This window comes from Pantherophis guttatus, chromosome 4 (assembly GCF_059756535.1).
Source record: "Pantherophis guttatus breed Tessera chromosome 4, ASM5975653v1, whole genome shotgun sequence".
Taxonomy (NCBI): domain Eukaryota; kingdom Metazoa; phylum Chordata; class Lepidosauria; order Squamata; family Colubridae; genus Pantherophis; species Pantherophis guttatus.
In genome coordinates, this window is record NC_142066.1 from 41,740,436 (window position 1) to 41,761,629 (window position 21,194).

At 39.8% G+C, this 21,194-nt stretch overlaps 1 protein-coding gene across 4 annotated transcripts; it reads right to left on the bottom strand.

The window, feature by feature from the left end:
* Window positions 1-2,006: 2,006 nt before the first annotated feature.
* SNRNP70 (small nuclear ribonucleoprotein U1 subunit 70) lies at window positions 2,007-15,091 on the bottom strand. Of its 4 annotated transcripts, none has more exons than XM_034415339.3 (10): window positions 14,994-15,091; window positions 13,912-14,068; window positions 13,686-13,748; window positions 13,448-13,502; window positions 13,207-13,271; window positions 12,618-12,680; window positions 10,611-10,692; window positions 4,442-4,543; window positions 3,587-3,674; window positions 2,007-2,882 (listed from the first exon to the last, which is right to left on the bottom strand). In XM_034415339.3, exons 2-10 carry the CDS (start codon window positions 14,056-14,058, stop codon window positions 2,237-2,239), a joined length of 1,311 nt encoding a protein of 436 aa, XP_034271230.1. In that variant the 5' UTR covers window positions 14,059-14,068; window positions 14,994-15,091; the 3' UTR covers window positions 2,007-2,236. The 4 variants fall into 4 exon arrangements, with proteins under 4 accessions (XP_034271230.1, XP_087748132.1, XP_087748131.1 ...); XM_087892006.1 differs by having other exon boundaries at window positions 14,970-15,091; XM_087892005.1 differs by having other exon boundaries at window positions 14,960-15,091.
* Window positions 15,092-21,194: the final 6,103 nt, after the last annotated feature.

A 21,194-nucleotide genomic window follows, 5' to 3' on the forward strand; every position in this document is an offset into this window, starting at 1 on the left:
TTTTATTTTAATTGAGAGATCTAAAGGACTTTAGTTATACTGGAAGCTTGTTTCCAACAACTCCTGCTACCTAAATGAATATCCGAAGAACCTGTTGTGACTTGTAAGCAAATATTTTCATTGCTTGTGATTTAATTATGCAACAGTACACTATTTTGCAAAACTATCTCAGTAAAGAACAACACTTGGCCAAGCTTATTTGGCTTTGACAAGCGAAGCAGCTCAATTAGAAATGGAAAGGGACTATACTGAGAAGTTTAAAACAAGCATATACACAGATTTAAGAAAGCAATAGCAAACCACTTCTTGTAGACATACCAGAAAAACTGAACATGTGTTCCCAATTCATCAGGAGTCACACACTATTTGAAGAAGACTCTTGTGGTTAATAGAACATTACTATCGTATAGCAAAGACTATAGTTTAATCATGTAAAAATGCCTTTGCATATCATACAAAAGTATGCATGGGCAAACAAATCAAATGATAAAATATTCCTGTGGTGTAGTGATGGAGGTCACAGAATTGGATTCAATTCTCCAAGGAGTTGATAACTTTAATCCAGTAAATTTGTTTAAAAGTCTAACCCTACTATGAAAAAAGTTCAGGTGCAAACCAACAAAGATCTTCCCATCAGTTCCTGCATATGTTTCTCTTAACATACTGTTTTGTTCTCATTTTTTCCCTTTCAGGCCCAAATACAATTTCTGTATTTTGTTTGCTATATTTGCTTACAAGAACTTGCCCATCATTTAAATCACATTGGGGTGACTGTTTTGTGAAATAAACATGGATTCCCTTTCAGTATTGGGTGTTATATAAGTGGAAGCAGAGAAGCTGAGGGCCTGGAAATATCTCAGTTGAGCATCACTTTATACTCTTGCCTTCAATGAAAAAAAAATATTTTGCTTCTGGTTTTCTATTGTTGTAATTCAATTCTGACAATTTTCGAGGCAATTTTGTACCAACTAAAACCTACATTTTAGTAGGTTTTAGTTGGTTTTGTGGGCATAGAAATGCGACAAAATAAATAAATAAATAAATAAATAAATAAATAAATAAATAAATAAATAAATAAATGCATTTTAGTTTTTAACTATCAATATAATAGGTTCATGGAAAGTTGTGTATTTCCTGAGAGCCAAGATATCCAAAAAACATTGCCAAAATGCTAAGTGTTCTTGCTCATAGTACCCAGGAGTCAAGATTGACTCAAAGGCATTTTATATTCAGTAAGGTGTTTAGTGCAGTTTTGTTCCCTGTAGAATCTTTCATTTCATAATTAAAAAACAAGCTTTTAGGCTTTGTGACTTCAACCATGTGATTGAAAACACAGCGATACAACGCAAAATCTTACATGCCAAAAGCATAGTGAACCATGCCCAGTAACTGAAAATAAGTATTTAATATCCTAATTTCTTGTGCAATCCTTTCCTAAGTATTTAGATTGAGCAAGGTAAAATAGGTTTTAAAATGCAGAATTAGATAAAATAAGCTCTAAAAATGTGCTTAAATTGTGAGGTGCAACCTTCCAATTGTATTGCTCACTTTGAAATTATTCTCTCTTCTCTGTATAAATGTAATTTCGACTAAATATTCCCTTTAGTGTCATTTCCCACATCAGTCAAATGCAGGTAAACCAGGCTGATCTCAGTGCATCTTGTTGAAGTTTGCTAAAACCACAAAGTTGTTCTCTATTGATAAGAGAACAAAGACTTGAACTCTATTTATAGCACTTGGTCTTTCTGCTCCCAGGTAGTAACGGCACACAATTGAACTTTTTCATTACCTTTTGATGCTTTTTTACTTGCTGCTTCCTGCTCCAACCTCCCTCTCTCCCAAAGCACCACAAGCAAAACCCTGGATCACTGATTATTAGTATTTTCAACAGCAGTTTGGCATGTAACTAAATATCTCTAACAGATCTCCCACTTACTAGTAATCGAGAATCAGCAAAGCACCTCTGCTATTATCCCAATATCATATACATTGCACATGAAGAAGAAAACATTTTAACACTTTATTCTTGTTTAAACAAAAATATCCAAATACACAAGGGATTGGTGGAAAGTACATGTTAAGAAGAAATGGAATGGGACAAACAGACCTGAAACACTTACCCTTCTAAACAAAACCAGTTAAAATCAAGTTACCTCAACTGGTTGACAGGGCCTCATTGGCTAGCAGCCTGAGAAGCAGAGCCTCACCTAGCTGGACAAGGAAGAGTCTCCATTCATCATTCCAGCGGGGGCTCCATTATGTATCCATTTTCAGTAGATAAGTAGCCATCAGCTGATTGTATGGATTCTTGGTCCAGGAACATATCCTGACTGGTTTCCTCCAATGCTCCTCCCATCCCATTGTCCTGTCCCCTCTCCTCCCGTTTTTCTCCACCCCGCTCAGCCCTCTCACGCTTGTGCTCGCGATCACGGTCTCTATCTCGATCCCTTTCACGACGGCGCTCTCTATCACGATCCCTGTCTCTGTCTTTGTCACGATGACCACGTCGGCGGTCCCTCTCTCTCTCCCTATCCCTCTCCCTCTCTCTCCCTTTCTCTTCCCCTTCAGGCTTCGCCTCTACCCCATCTACCCCTATCTCGCCAAGAGCAGCCTCATCAGGCTGGGCCTCTCCCACTTCTGGCACTTCCTCCTTCTTTTCTCTGTCCCGGTCCCGATCTCGTTTGCGATCTCTAGAACGACTTCGACGTTTGCGTTCACGGTCTTTATCCTTGCTCCGTTCCCGGCTGCGTTTCCGCTCCTCTTTCTCTCGGCTCCGTGTTCGCCTCCTGCGTTCCCGGGATCTGCTGCGACGGCGTTCCCGCTCCTTGTCCCGGTCTCGGCTGCGGTCTCGGCGATCACGTTCACGTTCACGGTCCCTATCCCTGAGAGAACCAAGGTAAAATAAGCCATCAGCCACGTATAATAAAAAAGCTATCAGGCTGAGCCCACAATATCAGCAATACAACCTAGTTTCTTCATTAAGAAAAAGTAAAGCTAACCCTAACCTTAAAAAATACTATCTATGTAATTTGTAAATGATGTATTTTTTTTAACCAAATAAAAGACTTTCTGCTTCAATTAAGAATCTTCAAATTTTAAATATCAGATGATTCCTTCTCACTATCAGCTTTGTGGACCTTCTTAACATGCAGCTGGAATTACATAAGATTTTGAAAAAGAGCAATTATCAGTTATTCAATTTTTTATCTTGCTTTTATTATTTTTATAAATAACTCCAGGCGGTGAACATACCTAATACTTTCCTTCTATTTTCCCCACAACAACTTTAAGATATAGACTGATTGATTTATATACCGCCCTTCTCCCGAAGGACTCGGGGCGGTGAACAGCCAACAGATAATTGATTGATTGATTGAGAGTGATTGGCCTAGTCATCCAGCCAGCTTTCATGCCTATGGTGGGATTAGAATGCAATTTTCCTGTTTTCTAATCTGGTACCTTAACCACTACACCAAATAGATTGGTTTTTCTTCTGTTGCTTTCACAAGGAAACAGTTAACACTCTTAAGATCAGGAATGATGGCAGAAACACCATCCTATTTTATCCCAATACATTCTGACTTACCGTTCATCATACCGAGAAGTGTCATCTCGACCTGAATGTCTTATATTTACGTCAGCACCTCCCCGTCGAGTACCACCGAGACCGCCACCTACATATGAAAAGAACATATAAGTTGTTTCCAGTTGTATTCTCTTTTTGGAAGCTGACCTCGTTAAAATTTGATAGAATTAGTAGAAAACATATTTTCATGCAGGAGTCCTTACTCAGTTTAGTTTAATTTAGACATTTTGTGAAAACAGCCTTATCAGAAATTCAAATTTAACCTACTCAAAGCATCTGAATTATATATACAATAATATAAGTCATCTTGGAAGCAGGAGAAAAAGTTAAGAAAAGGGAATCCTATTTAATGCAGAAGAATCAAGAGGAAAATAATATTTTGTTAATAATGATTAATATTTAATGGTAAGCCATAAAAAAGTTTGGTTTTGCTTACTATGAAGTGCCAGCCCACTCATGGCTTGGAGTAAGTAAAACCCAGAGTATTACAATTTATTCAACAAAGCATAGTCCAAACTATGGCTTAATGTTGTCTGAAAGCATCACAAAGTATCTTAATATAGCTTAAAAAAAGCCTATTTAGGCTACATCATTTACTTGGGTTGAATCTGTTGATAATGCTATTCAAGTTTTCTTTTTAGAAAAAAAAATACTAATTTCCTTGCCCTGCATTGTACTGAACTTTATTTACCATTTTCTAGACTTGCTCCACCTTTAGTAAATATGAACAACTTAATGTGGGAGGCTGAACTACACACAGTATTCCAATATATTTTTTAGAATTTTAAAAAGATGGCATTTGGAACCAATTAAGACTGCATATGTTTTTGATGTAATGCTTTTCCATATGCTTACCAAGTCTACGTGGGCGCCATCCCTTCACCGTCCGTCCTCTCTCTACATCCACCAGCACTCGCCTGCCATCAATTTTTTTCCCATCGGCGTGCTTGTATGCCGCTGCAATAGATTAGGAGGAATATCCAGGGGAAAGGGAAGGGCAAATGGAATTGCCATTATCTACAATGCACATAAACAAGCCCACCCTCCCCCAAAACTAATCATATGAAAAGGATTTGGAGAGGTAGCTCCTATGGCTCCAGATTCCTTGGATAAGGGATTGCTCCACACCTGCTTTGGGAGATTTTGCCTAAAGTTTCTAGGAGGACACCTAAATAGAGTGCTTGCTGGGAACAAAATCTATATTACTGCAGAATAATGGAAGCAGAGAGCATATTTCAAGAGTAAACTGGCCACAACAGCTATAAATCCTTCAGATTGTGGAGCAAGCCCAGTTCCATCCCATAACGCAAGCCCTCACCCCACTCTACTGCTGCAAAAAAAGGAAATGTTATTGAGCAGTCAAGACATTCACATTACATTCATCATTTGCCCAGAGGAAAAAAGTCTGGGTAAAAACAATTCCTTCATCCAATCCTTCCAGCTCACTTTAGGGTGGGCCAGGATCTACTGTTCTTTTAATAGTATCCCCAACCAGCCAGTCCCAAAAAACCTAGGCCAAATCACTCACTCAAAGCGAGAGCTTCTGTGGTTAACAGAACAACAATAACTAAACAATAGCTTAAGGAAAAGGGGAAGTGAAAAGGGAAATATATTTTTCTTCTGTTACAGAGGTAGTGGAAGGTTTGACTGGAAAAAAATATGCACCAAAGAATTAGAGTAAGAATCCTCTACAGGAACTGGCTGGTACCCTCCCTTAAGAGATCCAACCCACTTTATCCTTCTATACCACCCTTGTCACTATCACCCAGTTGCAAATCTCTTATTTTTTAGGGAAGGGAAATATTCTGAAGCAACTTGCTAAAGGAAGGGTAGGGCGAGAACAGCTAATATGTAATAAGGAAATAAAAGCATTTACCTGGAGAAACTACTTACAAAACCATTGCAACTTTTAACTCCTCAAACTCACTGCATCGGGCTGCTAGCGCTGGGGCCCGAGGCGCAGCTCCCCCCTTCCCGGGCGCCCCCGGCTGGGGCGGTATTTTGGGTTTTGCATTTTAGCTGCTGAGCCGACCTTCCCTGCCTTACCTGTCTCAGCAGCAGAAGTCGGACACTCAGATCCCCACCCCTGCCAACCCCTGCCCAACTCCCCCATTCTCAATTCATTTCCCCAACTAGATAAAATCTTTTAAGAGCTTAGGCACATTTCATCCTTTAGGGGTCCTCACAAGCCTTGGGAGTCTCACCCTACAGCTCCAAACCTACAGAAGCCATTTATATGTGGCAATGAATTGTAAGTACGACAGAAGCCACACAATTAGGTGCTAGATAAAGTTAAATATCCAACCTAGACATTTCAGAAATATTTCCTTTTAAGGAAAAAAAATAGCTTTCAACTTCAGATGATTAAGAAAATGTATCAATAATGTTTGGCTACCAAACTACTTGTAGCCTTGAGAAATAACCATAATGATTCATTAACTTTTTTTTTTTTTTTGGTGGGGGATATTTATTAAAATGTAATGGCTTAATTAAAATGTCTGAGACTAGAAAGAAAAGTGTTTATACAAAATTGCAAGGGAAATATTTGTGGTTGGGTTTAAAAACTCACAAATTTTTAAAAGTAATAGAGTTTGCAAAGTTATACACATACTGAAGGAAAATGAACTCATGGGACATATAAATGAAATACAAAGAATTTTTTCTCCTCTGAAGTGTTCACATAGAAACAATGCAGAAATGCTTTTCCCCATTTCCTCTTGGGGGATGGCAATTCTCAAAGAAATGGATTCTAGCATACAGTCAGAAAAAATATTACTTCAGAAAAATGTTGAAAAACTAATAGTTTTGGACAAAATCCTTTATGAAAATAAATACTAACTCTAACATCTTACCCGAGAACATTTTCACCTTGTCTAGTTTACTCAGACAAGCTTTGATGAGAAATCAATTTCCCAACAATCTGCCATCCTCCCTCCACCATTAAAAAAAGAGAATTTTGAAATATGGAACTTGACTGAATTGTCATCACCAAACTGTTTCCCATAATTAAGAGGTCATTCTGCATTTTGAAGACACTCATCAGGCTGAGAATCAGTCAGTCAAGTTTGATGTTGGACACGATGACACACCATCATCTGTTGCAAACAAAGTTCATGGCTCCTCTCCAGATAAGGAAGCCAATAGACCAGAATCACTAATTCACCACCATTTTATTGTAGAAAGGAGACGAAGCTGGGCCTTTTCCAATGAAGAGGTCATTCCGAGGCAAGAAGAATTGCAGCATGCTTACCTGAAACCACCCTCTGTACTGAATCTTACCTTCTAGAACATTTTACATAAAGCAGAACAGGCCTATCATAAAAACCTCCTCTGATTTTTTTCAGAGCTTCAAAGACTTCTGATGGGATATGAACAATACTAAGTGGAATGAAGGGGGCAACTAATGAGGAACTATTCTGATTTATATACAATTAGGCCTGAAAAGTTATTTTCAAAGCCCTTACATTCTACTAATGACAGTAAATTTATAATTCTAAGGTTCTGAATACCAAATTGGAACCTCAAATTATCAGCCACCTGATTTCCAAAAGATGAGATGGAACATTCACTTTTAAATCTCATCCTCAAAAGAGAAATTCTTGTAATTCTTCCAATTTCCATATGCTTATATGTAAGCATCAAGGGGGAGAAATAACAAGGGAAAAGACATTTGATTTCCACTTCTTTCATGTGTTTTATTGGAAGGCATATTTTATGAAAACAAATAAATATGCAAGAAGTACATGATCTTTTGAGGAAGATTGTTACATGACAGTTTACATATTTTTCAGAATTACCCCAGTTGGTTATCTGGTCTGAATAAGGAAAACTATAGAATTGAAAGGATCCATGAGGACTTAATTTTTAGATAGTCCCTCAAGGGACCAATGTAAACTGATCAACCATGATTTACAGCTCAATATTGAAATCACAAATAGTTTGGTATGTGTGCGCGTGCCCGGGGGGGGGGGGGAACTCGAGGATAAAATTTATAATTTTTTCCTGGATTCAGGGGCCAGCAACTAATTTTCATAGATAAAGTTGGGACTGTTTATCTTAACAACTCAATAGTATCTTAATACAAAACTAAGATGAAGAATGTTTGTCAGTAAAGAGTTCATCATTTTGTCTTGTCTTTGCTTTGGTCAGTCTTTCCAAATAGTTCCTAACAATAGGGACTAGAATAATTCCCAAAGAGAATACTCTGGGAATAATAAGAATTGTAATCTTATATATCCAGAAGACTTAATAAGGCTGGGAAAGTCATTTCTAGATACAGTTTTGATTTGGAAAAGTTAAGCTGATAATGGCCGCATTTAATTCCTACATTTTAAAATCCCAATTCCAGTGACTGAATATCTCTAACAGAAGACACCCTTACAACTACAAATTCAGGGAGGCCAAATAAGTCCTGAATATTAGCCATGAGCTTTCTTAACATTCCTAGCTGTAGCCTCCTTCAGGCAGAATGGAAAGCTCGGAATGCTACACAATTAAAAGAGCTAAGCTAAAGAAGCCAGACAGAAAAAAAGATACAAGAAAAAACAGCAAGAAATGTGTGTTGTGTCTGAAATGCCCTCTCTACCATTATCCAGGAACCCAGCAACAGTGGTATAGTTGCCTGCTTTCATGTGGAAACCCTTATTTAAGGGAACAATGAGTTTGAATCTCTGTTGAGGCAGACATCCCAACCATGTCCCGCTTAAAGGTTCATTATGGCCTTGACAAGCCATACCAGGGGGTAGCTAAAGAAATTCCACTTACTTAGCTTTGTGCCCCAAGTTAGACTAAAAGTACAATTGCCCATTAATTTACTAACTAAAAGCATAACTCAAATATCCTCAGTACTGCTTCAAATCAACTGTAAATTGCATGCAAAAATATGCACTCCCTCCTAAGAAACACATATTAGCTGATCTGTGTATTTTATGACTTTTTGAGTTTATCTATCCCAAGTTTAACCAAAAAATATGTTGTATCTACTCTAAAAAATATCTGCATAGAGAGATAATGAATTTTCTGAATAGAGAATTCAAATGCTAAAATATGCAACTAGATCTTCTATTATCTCATATGCAAATAATCTAGCAACTGAAAAGAATGTTTTCATTATTTAAACGCAACTTTAACTCAAAAATAGATTCTAGGAACATGTTCACTCAAGCTAGATATCATACAGTATACAAATAAAGACTCATAGATGACTGCCAACTTCCATTTAAATTCATCTCTGCCCTTCAAACCCAGCTATATTAGTCATTCCTCCCAGGTAATTAGTGTTTCTACGAGAATAGTAAAATTAACAGCAAGATGCACAAACTCCAGTTTGCCTTGTTTTTAAAATGACAGCATTACAGATTTTTGTTTTGTGCAAGTAGACAACAAAATATTTATGTTAATCAAGAAAGCACTATAGAAATTGTGCAAATGCTGCTATTTCTTTCTATGAAGATACACCCTCAGTGACTTTTAATGACCAGGTAATTAATGTTAAATTAGACAGATATTTTATGTGCTTTGGAGTAATTAGCAACATTTTAGTTTTGTCTGTTTTTTCCCAAGATACACTAACTCAGTCAGATAGGAACTCTGTTTATTTTGTGAACCTTACATCAGAACTTTGGATGGCATGGCAAACTATGGATTTACCTAGTTTAACATGGATACAATCCAATTAGAATTTGTGATTAAGAAGAAATATTTATTTTGGATTAGGCAATATGAAATATATCTGTTACTCTACCAGTTTCATGTCACACACAAAAAAAGCATTTTGATTCCTTTGAAACAGATTCTGCCTATTTCTCTCTCCAATCTATAGTCTACAATCTATAATCTATAGATTATAAAGAGTATAAAATGGCACATGTGTGACTTAAGAAGGGAGGATTCACTCAGGATATTTGAGTTGTGCTAGAAATGGCTGGCCCTGTTGTTCCCTCCCTCTTCTTTTAATCCAGGCTGAACAATGTATAACTAACATTAACCATGAGGAACCTATTTCTTTTTCTCTTTCTATTCAGCAAGAGAGTTGTACAAAACCAAAAGAGAAATAGATTCCTTCCTTCCCTCCACCCCCATCTCAACCATATTATCTAGCATCTGCCTTTGACCTGGCTTGTGTATAGAAGTGTGTTGGGTACTGAGGTTCTTACCAATTATACAAACCCTTATACCAACCATACAATGAGATGTTGTAAAGGGGAAGCATAAGGATCAGCTGCAAGCCAGCAGTGGCAATAGCCATCAGAAAGGTGGCTGCAGTGACAATAAGAACACAGAATTAATACAACCCGCTCACAACAGCCTCTCAACAAAAGCATCTTTTCAAAACACAACTTCAGGTCAAAGTTACACTTGCTTCAGAAGAAGAACTTCTTCATAGCATTCATTCTCTCTCTTTAAAAATTAAAAAAAAACATAAAAGAATGGGCAACAGTTCAGAACGCAGGGGCAACTTTTCCTGGGACCATAATGCAAGCAGTAACTCTAGACTGTCCCAGAAGATGTTGACATGACTAGTTGCCCACCCTTATCCATCCCAAATACATAGGAATTTAGAAGATAAGGAGAGGAACTGTTGCCTGTTACTTTAGCAAACAAATTTGCGGCACCCCAGCTACGTTAATTTTATTTTTCCAAAACTAGATAAAGAATTAAAGGGATGCTTCCAAGAAAAATAGCTTACCTACAACAAGAAAGATCTAATATAGTATCATCCAAGAATTATGAAATCTGTTGAGAAGGGGATAAAACTTCCTTCCTTCCTTTTAGATTACTTTGTTGATTTGTTCATAAAGATCCCTTGAAATACTATCTGAATGACATTAACGGAACTTGGGTGCTCGCCAAACCAAACTAGGCTCCCCCACTTTGTACTTACCTGTTGGGGGAAACCCAGGCCCTCAAATAACTTAAGGGCTTAAAATAGTTAACAATGTTTAAAAAAACACATGCTTTTATAATAATTTAGTTTAAAGTATTTATATAGAAAAGGTTTAAATCATCCCATAAAAGGACTTACAGTGCATGTCACGTTCATGTTCATATTCAATGAAGGCGTAGCCACGTGGCTTGCCGGAATGCTTATTGTATACCATGTAGATCTAGAAAGGAATAATTAAGCAGACATATAAGCTCAATGAAGACCATATGACAGCAGTCTTTCTTTCAACATGAAGGTCATATTGAAGGTCAATTTTCAAGTGGTTCACTGAAAATTTTACCAGTTTTCCATCATCTTTTACTTCTTATATATTTATTATTTACATTTCGACAGTTTTGCAGAGTTCTGCCACAGCAAAGTGCTACAAAATGTTTTTAAGGGTCTGAAGATATTAATAGAGGCAAACTGATTACTTTAAATGTCTTCTGTGTGTTTGTGTCTGTATATACACACAACTCACACCCAATTTTGCTTCTCAGCCATGCACAAACATTTAAAAAAATCCACCCATTGAACCTGAAGCTTTATATCCCTGTCTGAGACCTCCTAATAATCTCCATTTGTGTTCCAAAAAAATACCACTTTGAAGAATCCCATCACTTCAGAGATTACCAGATAATGCTGGAAAAAAGAACAGCATTCCCTTTTATGCTATATTATTATTATTATTCTTTTATTCATTAAAAATGAAACTCAGTCAACAAAATTCAAAAATGGATCACAAATACCATTGACTGGTGCTAATGGTTGATACGGGTTGCTGCCAGCATCCTAGGTATCAACGAAGTATCTTCTTAAGATGTATGATGTTCCAAGTAGTGCAGTTTTTTGCAGTTCTGCTGGTGTTATTGCAGGAAGCTGCAATTTTCTGATGTATGTTATAAAATTCTTAGACATGGTACCAAGTGCTCCAATGACAATGGGTATCACTGTTACATGTTTCATCCATAGCCTTGTAGTTTCGATGGCCAGGTCACGATATTTCATGATTTTTTCCAGTTCTTTTTCTTCGACTCTGGCATCTCCTGGTACCGCGATGTCAATATATTTTACGTTTCGGTTTTCGACAACTGTGATATCTGGTGTGTTGTGTTCCAAGTGACGATCCGTCTGTATTCGAAAGTCCCACAAGATCTTCATCTTCTCATTTTCTATAACCTTTTCCACTTTATGTTCCCATGCCTTTTTTGATAGAGGAAAGTCATATTTTTTACATAATGACCAGTGAACTAATTTAGCAACTCGGTTTTGTCTTCTTCTTCTTCTTCTTCTTTTCTTCTTCTTCTTCTTCTTCTTCTTCTTCTTCTTCTTCTTCTTCTTCTTCTCCTCCTCCTCCTCCTCCTCCTCCTCCTCCTCCTCCTCCCTTCTTCTTATTATTATTCTGATTTATCTGGGTAAGCTATTCTTGTTTATTATTATTATTCTGATTTATCTGGGTATTTCCACTGGAAGATTCCTTATGATCATTGGTTTTTTATTTTTTTTATTTGATTTATATGCCGCCCTTCTCCGGAGACTCAGGGCGGCTTACAATGTGCTCAGCAATAGCCTTCATCCTTTTGTATATTTATACAAAGTCAGCTTATTGCCCCCATAACTGGGTCCTCAATTTACCTACCTTAGAAAGGATGGAAGGTTGAGTCAATCTTGAGCCTTGGCGAGATTTGAACCTGCAGTAATTGCAGGCAGCTGGTCTTAATAACCAGCTTAATAACAGGGTGCCTTAGACCAAGGCTCTTTGGTAGTTGCTTCCCTTTCCTTAGTTTTGCTTATGTTGTCTGAAACTTCAGCTGGTATTGCCTTTGCAAATTTTAGATTTTTGAGATAAGAACCCAAAAACTATACTGTATCTCCTTACTTTACATTTCTTCAGAAATTCCTTTATATTTTTATATGAAAACTGCCATATGAAAAGAAAACAAATTCCTTCTCTTAAGAGACCAAAAACAGGAATGTTAGATGGTAAACAGGAATATTATCTTAACCTAGACTATGAGTACAAAAGATGCTCAGAACATAGGACACCCCCTCTTTTTTCCATTGTGAAGATATGTGTCTTCCGGAGGACTGATCTAAATTACTCACTCTTTTGATGGGCCCATAGACTTCAAACTCCCGCCTCAATTTGGACTCTGTTGTATCGTAATTCTGGAAAATAAGTAGGAAGGGCAGAGATAAAATTTATGGAAAACCAAAGATACCTGTCTAGGATTATTAAAGAAGCTAACTAATTCATCTGGTACCTCAATAGCTCTTGTGAACAACACTGTCAGTTTATACAATAAACAATGCATGGCAAACCTCAGCATTATATTTTCTACCAACTGGAATAGAAAGAAGCCCCTCTTCACCCCAGAAATTACTTGCCCCACCACTACCAATTTTTTTCTTGGAAAGTTGACAAATTTGGGAATGGAATTGGGGAAATGGTAAGATTAAACCTATCCTGTCCTTGATCAATCTCAGCTGGATTGGTTTCCAAATAGTGACAAACCAACTGACCTTTCCCCATTTCCCGACAAGCTATCAGCTAGATTGCATGGTACTGCAATCTAGTAATTGCAATTGAGTAACGATATTTGGAACTCCGAAGATCACCAAGAGTGCAAAAGCAGCAAGTTGTTTATATGTATTTTAATCCAGGCACTGATAGAAGGAAAAAGAAATAACTTACAACTCTGGCCACAAAAAGTGTCTTGAAGGCATCTCCTTGAGCATTGGGATCGTTATGTGGATCCCCTAAATGAAAAGATAATGAATCAAATTAGAGGAAAAAATGAGAAAAATATACTTCTACTTATCTTTTTTTCACAAGTGCCAGGTCTCATCTTTAATTAAAGGGACTGCTATTAGCTTTAAGTTAATAATAAAAAGTATGTATTCCTTTTAATAACTTTCTACTGTGTCTTACTTACACATCTTTAATTCACTTTCAACCTCCTGCTGTCGGCGTTCAATCTTCTCTCGCCTCTGCAATGAAAGGACCAAGAAAACATATGGAATGCTTATCTTGTTTTTCAGTCTATTCTCATGAAAGATAACTGAATCCTTCAAGGTTTAACTGTTCAACATCCTTCTACTTAATTCTATTTTCAGAACTTGGATCAGAGCAAATATTGATATACCTCACATTTAACTGTGTGCTGTACATACCTTCCGTTCCATCCGTTCCTCCCGTGTCTCTGCACGAGTTGGTGGGGGAGCATCACGTGGGTCCTAAAAGAGAAGCACTTTTATAAGAACTCTGAATATTTAATTAAAAGACAAGATGCTGAGGAAGTAATTGCCACAGCAGTCATTCTGACCCCACAAGCATTAGCCAATATTCCAATAACAACAAGCCAAAGGTAGTCAAAAAGACCAATATTACTGGACTTACCTCAAACTCACGGATGTAGGGAGCAATACCACTGTATGGCTGATTATGATGTTTCTCATGGGGCAATTTTTCTAAAGGAGGCAGATAGGGTATAGGATCACGGGGCGCAAATAGTGCTAACAAATTTGGGGGCAGGAACTGCGTCATCTTGAAATACCTGTCATGTAAAAAGAAAAAAAATTCAGGAAGTTTGAAAAAAGAATGACAGCAACTACTCTATGGATCAAGCCAAAAAAACTCCCTGATTTTTTATATATAAAAACATCTGCCTGCAACAGGGTAAAAACAGTCAACTTGATTGACATGTTTTGTGGGATATCTCCGGTTTGAACTTTGTTGCTATTCACAGTAGATACTGTAGTACCCTTAAAGTATTTTTCGAAATAGCAAGTGGAAAATTTTTTTTTCTTCAGTACTCCGTCATATGTACTATTTTGAGATGAAAAAAAATCCCAGAAGGATGATGCAAATCAGACTATCCTCTATAGTGCAATTGGACAGTTTTTAAGCTGTCTACTGTCCTCCTACAGTAGGAATTGGTACAAACTACTACACCACCTCAGTATTCAAGCTCTGCTTCCACGTCATGGGCCAACTCGTCTTTGCTGAACACCCCTTTCTCGCTAGCGACCGACCCGCAGCGGTAACGGGGGGGGAGGGGGAAGGAGTGTCAAACCCACGACATCTGCCGTTGCAAGAAGACAACGTGCGCGAGCAGCTTTGGAACTCAAGCACCGCGCGTGCGGCTGCTGCCGTTGTTATCCCAGCAGCCCCTTGGACCTCTCACTTGCTCTAACGTGCGCGCGCAAATACTTCGCCTCCCCTCCCTCAACCCACAACCTCGTCTCACTCCCTCCTCCTCTTCTCTTCGGTAGCAGGCCTTCCCCCTCTCCCTAGGAGATGCTGCGCAAAATCACTGCCCTCAGATCTCTCGCTATCAGCCACAACAACCCCCCCCCCACACCGCTCCGGCTTTATTATTCCCAAGCAACCCCTCATCTCCATTCCGTATGATTGAGCCAGAAAAGGGCCTTGTCCCGGTTCTCACGAAACAGTACTCTAGACGCGCTTCCTGGACGCACTTTGGGTCTCACTAGCCGTCGCGACCCTCGATTATCTCCGTCCGCTGTTCGGCGCCTCTCGCCGCCTCAGGCTGGGCCTACTGGGCGCACACCCTGCGCATGCTTGAATCGATGCCCCATCACCACCATTGAATCCTTACGCGTCGGTTCTTGATTCGTTGCCGTCACCTGATCAATCCGCGTAAAGGGCGGTGGGGAAGAAAGTAGTCTTTCCCAGTACATTGTATTGGTCTATAGATGTAAACGTGTACGCCAGTCAGTGGTGGTAAAGCATTGTTCCGAGCTGACAGAATTGGGCACTGATTCAGTAATGGCAACGGGAAATCCTGTGCGACTTTCCCGATATTTGATTTGTAGCTTGCAACCAAATCAATAAAACCCATTTTAATTTATTATTATTGAGGCTTCTGGAGAAAAAGTTACGTTGGTCCAAGAGAAAAGCTAAATTGCTAAATTACATTATTAAACAGTCCTAGCTAAAATGCTATAGGAGTATGAATCTGCGTTAGTATTTCTGTAATAAATGGTCAAGGAATGGAAAGCCTCCTCTGACCCGGTGTTCTCCCGTAGTAGTATTGGATCCCGGATATCCAGCCAGTTACGGAAGGTTGCCTTGGATTGTTCCACGTCAAGGTTCAGGTCTAAAAGCTTGCCAGTTTTTGCAATGATCTGTTTCCGAACATGTATATCTAGTTTGCTTATTCTTTATTCCCTTGTGGCAGAATCTGGAACAGCATTACTCCTGACTTCTCTAGTTTTGTGTGAATTAACTTAAGTGATTTAGGTAACTGAATTAAGTGACTTATTCAGGGAGAGCTCAGTTATGGTTATAGTTAGTGGCAGCATTGGTTGTCTTTGCCCAAAGGAAGAAACCGAATCAATTTTGCCTTGAATGACAGGATTTGAGGCAAATTTGAGGCAAATATCTGCCATTAAATTACTGTAGTATGAGGAAGCAGGGCCTACTGTAGCAGCTTGTGTCAAGACTGTATATATACAATATAGCAAAATGTATAGCAAAATATAGCAATCTCCCTCTTGCTTACAGAAAGTGGGGTGAAGAAGCTTAAAAGTTGGTACTTACCTCATTAGGAAAAAAAAATATATGCCGAGTGTAGAAATATCCCTTTAGTAAGACCAAATTTGTTATTTTAGAATGTAATACTAGTAATACAGATAGTCCTCAATTTACAACCGTTCATTTAGTGACCATTTGAAGTTACGGTGGCACAGAAAAAGAATTTTATGACCAGTTTTAACACAACTGCAGCAGCATCCCCATGGTCAAGTGATCAAAATTCAGGCAACTGGCTTGCATTTATGACAGTTGCACTGTCCCTATGTCATGTGATTACCATTTGTAACCTTTGCAGCTGGTTTCTGACAAGAAAAGTCAATGGGTGAAGTCAAATTTGCTTATAACACCAGGATTTTACTTAACAACTGCATTGATTTCCTTAGCTGTGGCAAAAAAAGGTTATAAAATGGGGCCAACCTCATCTAACAACTGTCTTGCTTAGCAACAGAAATTCTGGGCTCAATTGTAGTTATTGTAGGACTATCTATATGATGTGCTTTCACATACTATTTTTATAAGCAGGGAATAGTTGTCATTGAAAAACTCTCCCAAATATTTAGAACTCTGTGTAAATCCTGTGTTCTGTAAAGAAATGGATATTAAAAAATCAACTCTGTAAATTTGTCAATTGTACATTCTATTTAGAGAAAAAATATCAAAGGAGATATGGAAGAGAATACAAGTGAAATAGATATCACCATGAAAACAACTACAGACAGAATAACCTTCAGTAATCCATTCAGGTTTGTATTTATTTATTTATTTATTTATTTTTCATATTTGTATACTGCCCTACTCCCGAAGGACTCAGGGCGGTGAACAGCCATAATAAATACAAATACATATAGAAGTTAAAAACTATTAAGAAACAGATTAAGTAATTTAGGCTCAAAGATTAAAAACATCCAAATTTATCTAAAGAGATTTAAAACCCAATTTAAAAGCCAGTTTAAAAGCCAATTAAAAAGGGAGAGTTAGGCCAGACCAGCTTGTTGGAATAGAAATGTTTTCAGGGCACGGCGGAATATGCGTAAGTCTTGGATGTTTCGTAACTCCGGGGGAAGCCCATTCCAGATGGTAGGTGCCCCCACAGAAAAGGCTCTCCCCCTGGGGGCCGTCAGTCGACATTGTTTGGCCGACGGCACCCTGAGGAGTCCTCTCTATGGGAGCGAACTGGTCGGTGAGAGGCTATTGGTGGCAGGAGGCGGTCTCGTAAGTACCCTGGTCCTGAGCCATGGAGCGCTCTAAAGATAGTAACCAAAACCTTGAAGCGCACCCGGAAGACCACTGGGAGCCAGTGCAGCTCGCGCAGGAGGGGGGTTACATGAGAGCGCCACATTGCTCTCATCACCACCCGCGCGGCCGCATTCTGGACCAGTTGGAGCCTTCGGGTGCTTCTCAAGGGGAGCCCCATGTAGAGAGCATTACAATAATCCAGGCGTGAGGTGACAAGGGCGTGAGTGACCGTGCATAACGAGTCCCGATCCAGAAAGGGATGCAACTGGCGAATCAGGCGAACCTGATAAAAAGTCCTCTTGGCTACGGCCGTTATATGCTCTTCAAAAGACAGCCGTGAGTCCAGGAGGATGCCCAAGTTGCGAACCCCATCTGTGGGGGCCAACGACTCGCCCCCAATAGTCAGCGATGGCGCCAACTGACTATCACCTCGAGGGCATCATTGGGGTGGTCTGGGGTGGAGATGTACAGCTGGGTGTCATCAGCGTACTGATGGTACTTCACCCCAAAACCACGGATGATCTCACCCAGCGGCTTCACATAAATGTTGAATAGAAGGGGCGAGAGGACCAATCCTTGTGGCACCCCACATATAAGGGGCCTCGGGGTCGACCTCTGCCCCCCTGTCAACACAGACTGCGACCGGTCAGAGAGAAAGGAGGAGAACCACTGTAGAACAGTGCCCCCCACCCCCAACCCTTCCAACCGGTGCAGCATGATATCATGATCGATGGTATCAAAAGCCGCTGAGAGGTCTAGTAGGACCAGGACAGAGGAGCAACCCCTGTCCCGAGCCCTCCAGAGATCATCAACCAATGCGACCAATGCTGTCTCTGTGCTGTACCCGGGCCTGAATCCCGACTGGAACGGATCTAGATAATTCGATTCATCCAGGTACTGAGGCAGTTGTCGTGCAACCACACTCTCAACAACCTTTGCAACAAATCGAAGGTTGGAGACAGGACGATAATTTGCTAATACAGCTGGATCCAGGGAGGGCTTCTTGAGGAGGGGCCTCACCACCGCCTCTTTCAAGACGTTGGGAAAGACACCGTCACTCAAAGAAGCATTTATAATCTCCTGGAGCCAGCCTCGCGTCACCTCCCGGGAGGCCAGTACCAACCAGGATGGACACGGGTCCAATAAACATGTGGTCGCATTTAGTCTGTTCAGTATCCTGTCCACGCTTTCGGGAGTCACAGGATCAAACTCTTCCCAAATAATATTCTCAGGACCTGCCCCTGTCATCTCCTCTGGATCAATCCAGTCAGAGTCTAGCTGTTCACGAATCTGAGCAATTTTGTCATACAGATATTGTACAAAATCCTCAGCTCTACCCTCCAAGGGGTCTTCCCGTGTCTCTTGATGGAGCAGAGAGCGGGTCACCCTAAACAGGGCGGCTGGGCGATTATCTGATGATGCAATAAGAGTAGAAAAGTAGTTACTCTTCTCTACTCTTATCGCCACTAGGTAATTCTTAATATGAGATTTTACCAGTGTTCGGTCGGATTCAGAACGACTAGCCCTCCAACTGCTCTCTAGGCGTCTTTTCCGGCGCTTCATCTCCCTCAGCTCCTCAGTATACCAAGGAGCCAGGTGAGACCGGCGCCGGGTCAGAGGCCGCAAAGGCACGACTCGGTCTAAAGCATCAGCCGCCACCCTATCCCAGGCGGCCACTAAGTCCTCAGCCGAGTCGTGTGCTAGAACCTCAGGAAATGGCCCAAGCTCCATCTGGAATCTCTCAGGATCCATCAGGCGCCTGGGGCGGAACCACCTGGTCGGTTCCGCCTCCCTGCGGCGGAGTGTGGCGGTTCGAAGGTCCAGGCGAAGGAGGGAGTGATCTGACCATGACAAGGGTTCAGTCACTATATCCCCTATCTCGAGATCACTCAACCACTGTCCAGAGACAAAAACAAGGTCCAGTGTGTGTCCCCCCATGTGAGTAGAGCCATAAATTAACTGGGTCAGGTCCATAGCCGTCATGGAAGCCATGAACTCCCGAGCCACCTCAGATGTCTCGCCAACTGATGACAGGTTAAAATCCCCCATGACCATAAGCCTGGGGGTGTCAACAGCCACCACGGCTATAACATCAAGCAGCTCAGGCAGGGCTGCTGCCACATGGCAGGGAGCCAGGTACGTGACTAGCAAGCCCAACTGCACCCTATGACCCCACTTCACAAGAAGGGACTCACATCCAGCCGTCTGAGGAACAGTGGCCTCCCTTGGTCCAAGACCTTCGTTTATAACAACCGCCACCCCTCCGCCCCTCCCCTGAGACCTTGGCTGATGGAAAGCACGGAAACCTGGTGGGCACATATCAACAAGGGGGGCTCCCCCTTCCTGGCCCAACCAGGTCTCCGTAATACCCGCCAGGTCCGCACCCCCCTCCTGAATAAGATCACAAATTGTATTATGACAATATCTCACTCCATTGATAAGATTTTATAGTGAGTCATTTAGAGTTCTATTTATAAACCTCCTATATAAAAACAGGAATAACACTTCTTTTTTTTTTTTATTGCAAAAGTTTTACAATTACATTTTCACCCCTTTTTTCACCCCCCCACCTCCCTCCCCAAACTTCCCATCCTCCCTAACCCTCCCTAACCCTCCCCCCCAGACTTCCCTATTATGTACTCATAACTAATAATACTGATATATATACCTGAACCCATCCCTCCCCCTATATTATCTTCCCTCTTTATCTCTTTACATTAAGATATTTCTAATACATTATTTTCAAATAAAAGCTATTTGGTACTTTCTAGTTTGGTATTTGTTCTGAACATATTCTATCCACCTTTTCCATTCCCATTCATAAGTCTCTTGTGAACAATCTTTTAAATATGCTGAAATCTTCGCCATCTCTGCAAAACTGGCCATCTTCAAAGTCCATTCCTCGATAGTAGGCAAAGCTTCATTCTTCCAATATTTACCTATCAACAATCTTGCTGCTGTTATCATATACAATATTAATTTTATTTCACCCCGTGTAAAACCCTTAACTATACCCAATAAAAACAATTGTGGAGAAAATTGAATTTTTTTCTTCAAAACATTCTGCATGACCCACCATATTTTTATCCAAAAAGCCTTAACTTTCCTACAGGTCCACCAAACATGATAATACGTAGCATCCAAACATTCGCATCTCCAACATTTTGGCTGAACATTAGGGTACATACATGACAGCTTTTTAGGATCTAAATGCCATCTATAAAACATTTTATAAAAATTTTCCCTCAGATTCTGCGACTGTGTAAATTTAACATTCTGAACCCAAATTTTTTCCCATGTTTCCAACATCACTGGTTCCTCAAAATTTTGTGCCCACTTTATCATACAATCTTTAACTAATTCCGTTTCTGAATCCCTTTCTAGCAAAACATTATAAAGCCTTTTAATATGCATTGGACCTTTCTGTCTTATATGTCTAACCAATTCTTCCTCATGCAACATAATACCAGTTTTTTGGTCCTCTTTCCATCTCAATTGTAATTGATTATATTGTAACCAGGTTAAATTAATCCCTTCGTCCAACAGTGTCTGCAAGGTCTTCAGCTGCCATCTACCCGCATCTGTAAAAAGAACCAGGAATAACACTTCTTGTTATTATCGCAAAAATAAAAAGAAGAAAAGAGGAAAGGCTGCATACAGGTTTTTTAGAATACCAGTTAGAAAAATAAAATTTCTTTCAAGTCAAAATCCTTCTTGATTTCATGGATACTCATGGTTTGCCATTTTTTGTATTTGCTTTCAGTTTCTCAATCAAGCCTATTGTCTTGATACTTCTTGTTGATACCTTAGCTCACAGAAACTTTATTAACTGCATAAAACAATATTTATTTTTTATATATCACATTTAGAATGTTGGACTGAGAGGC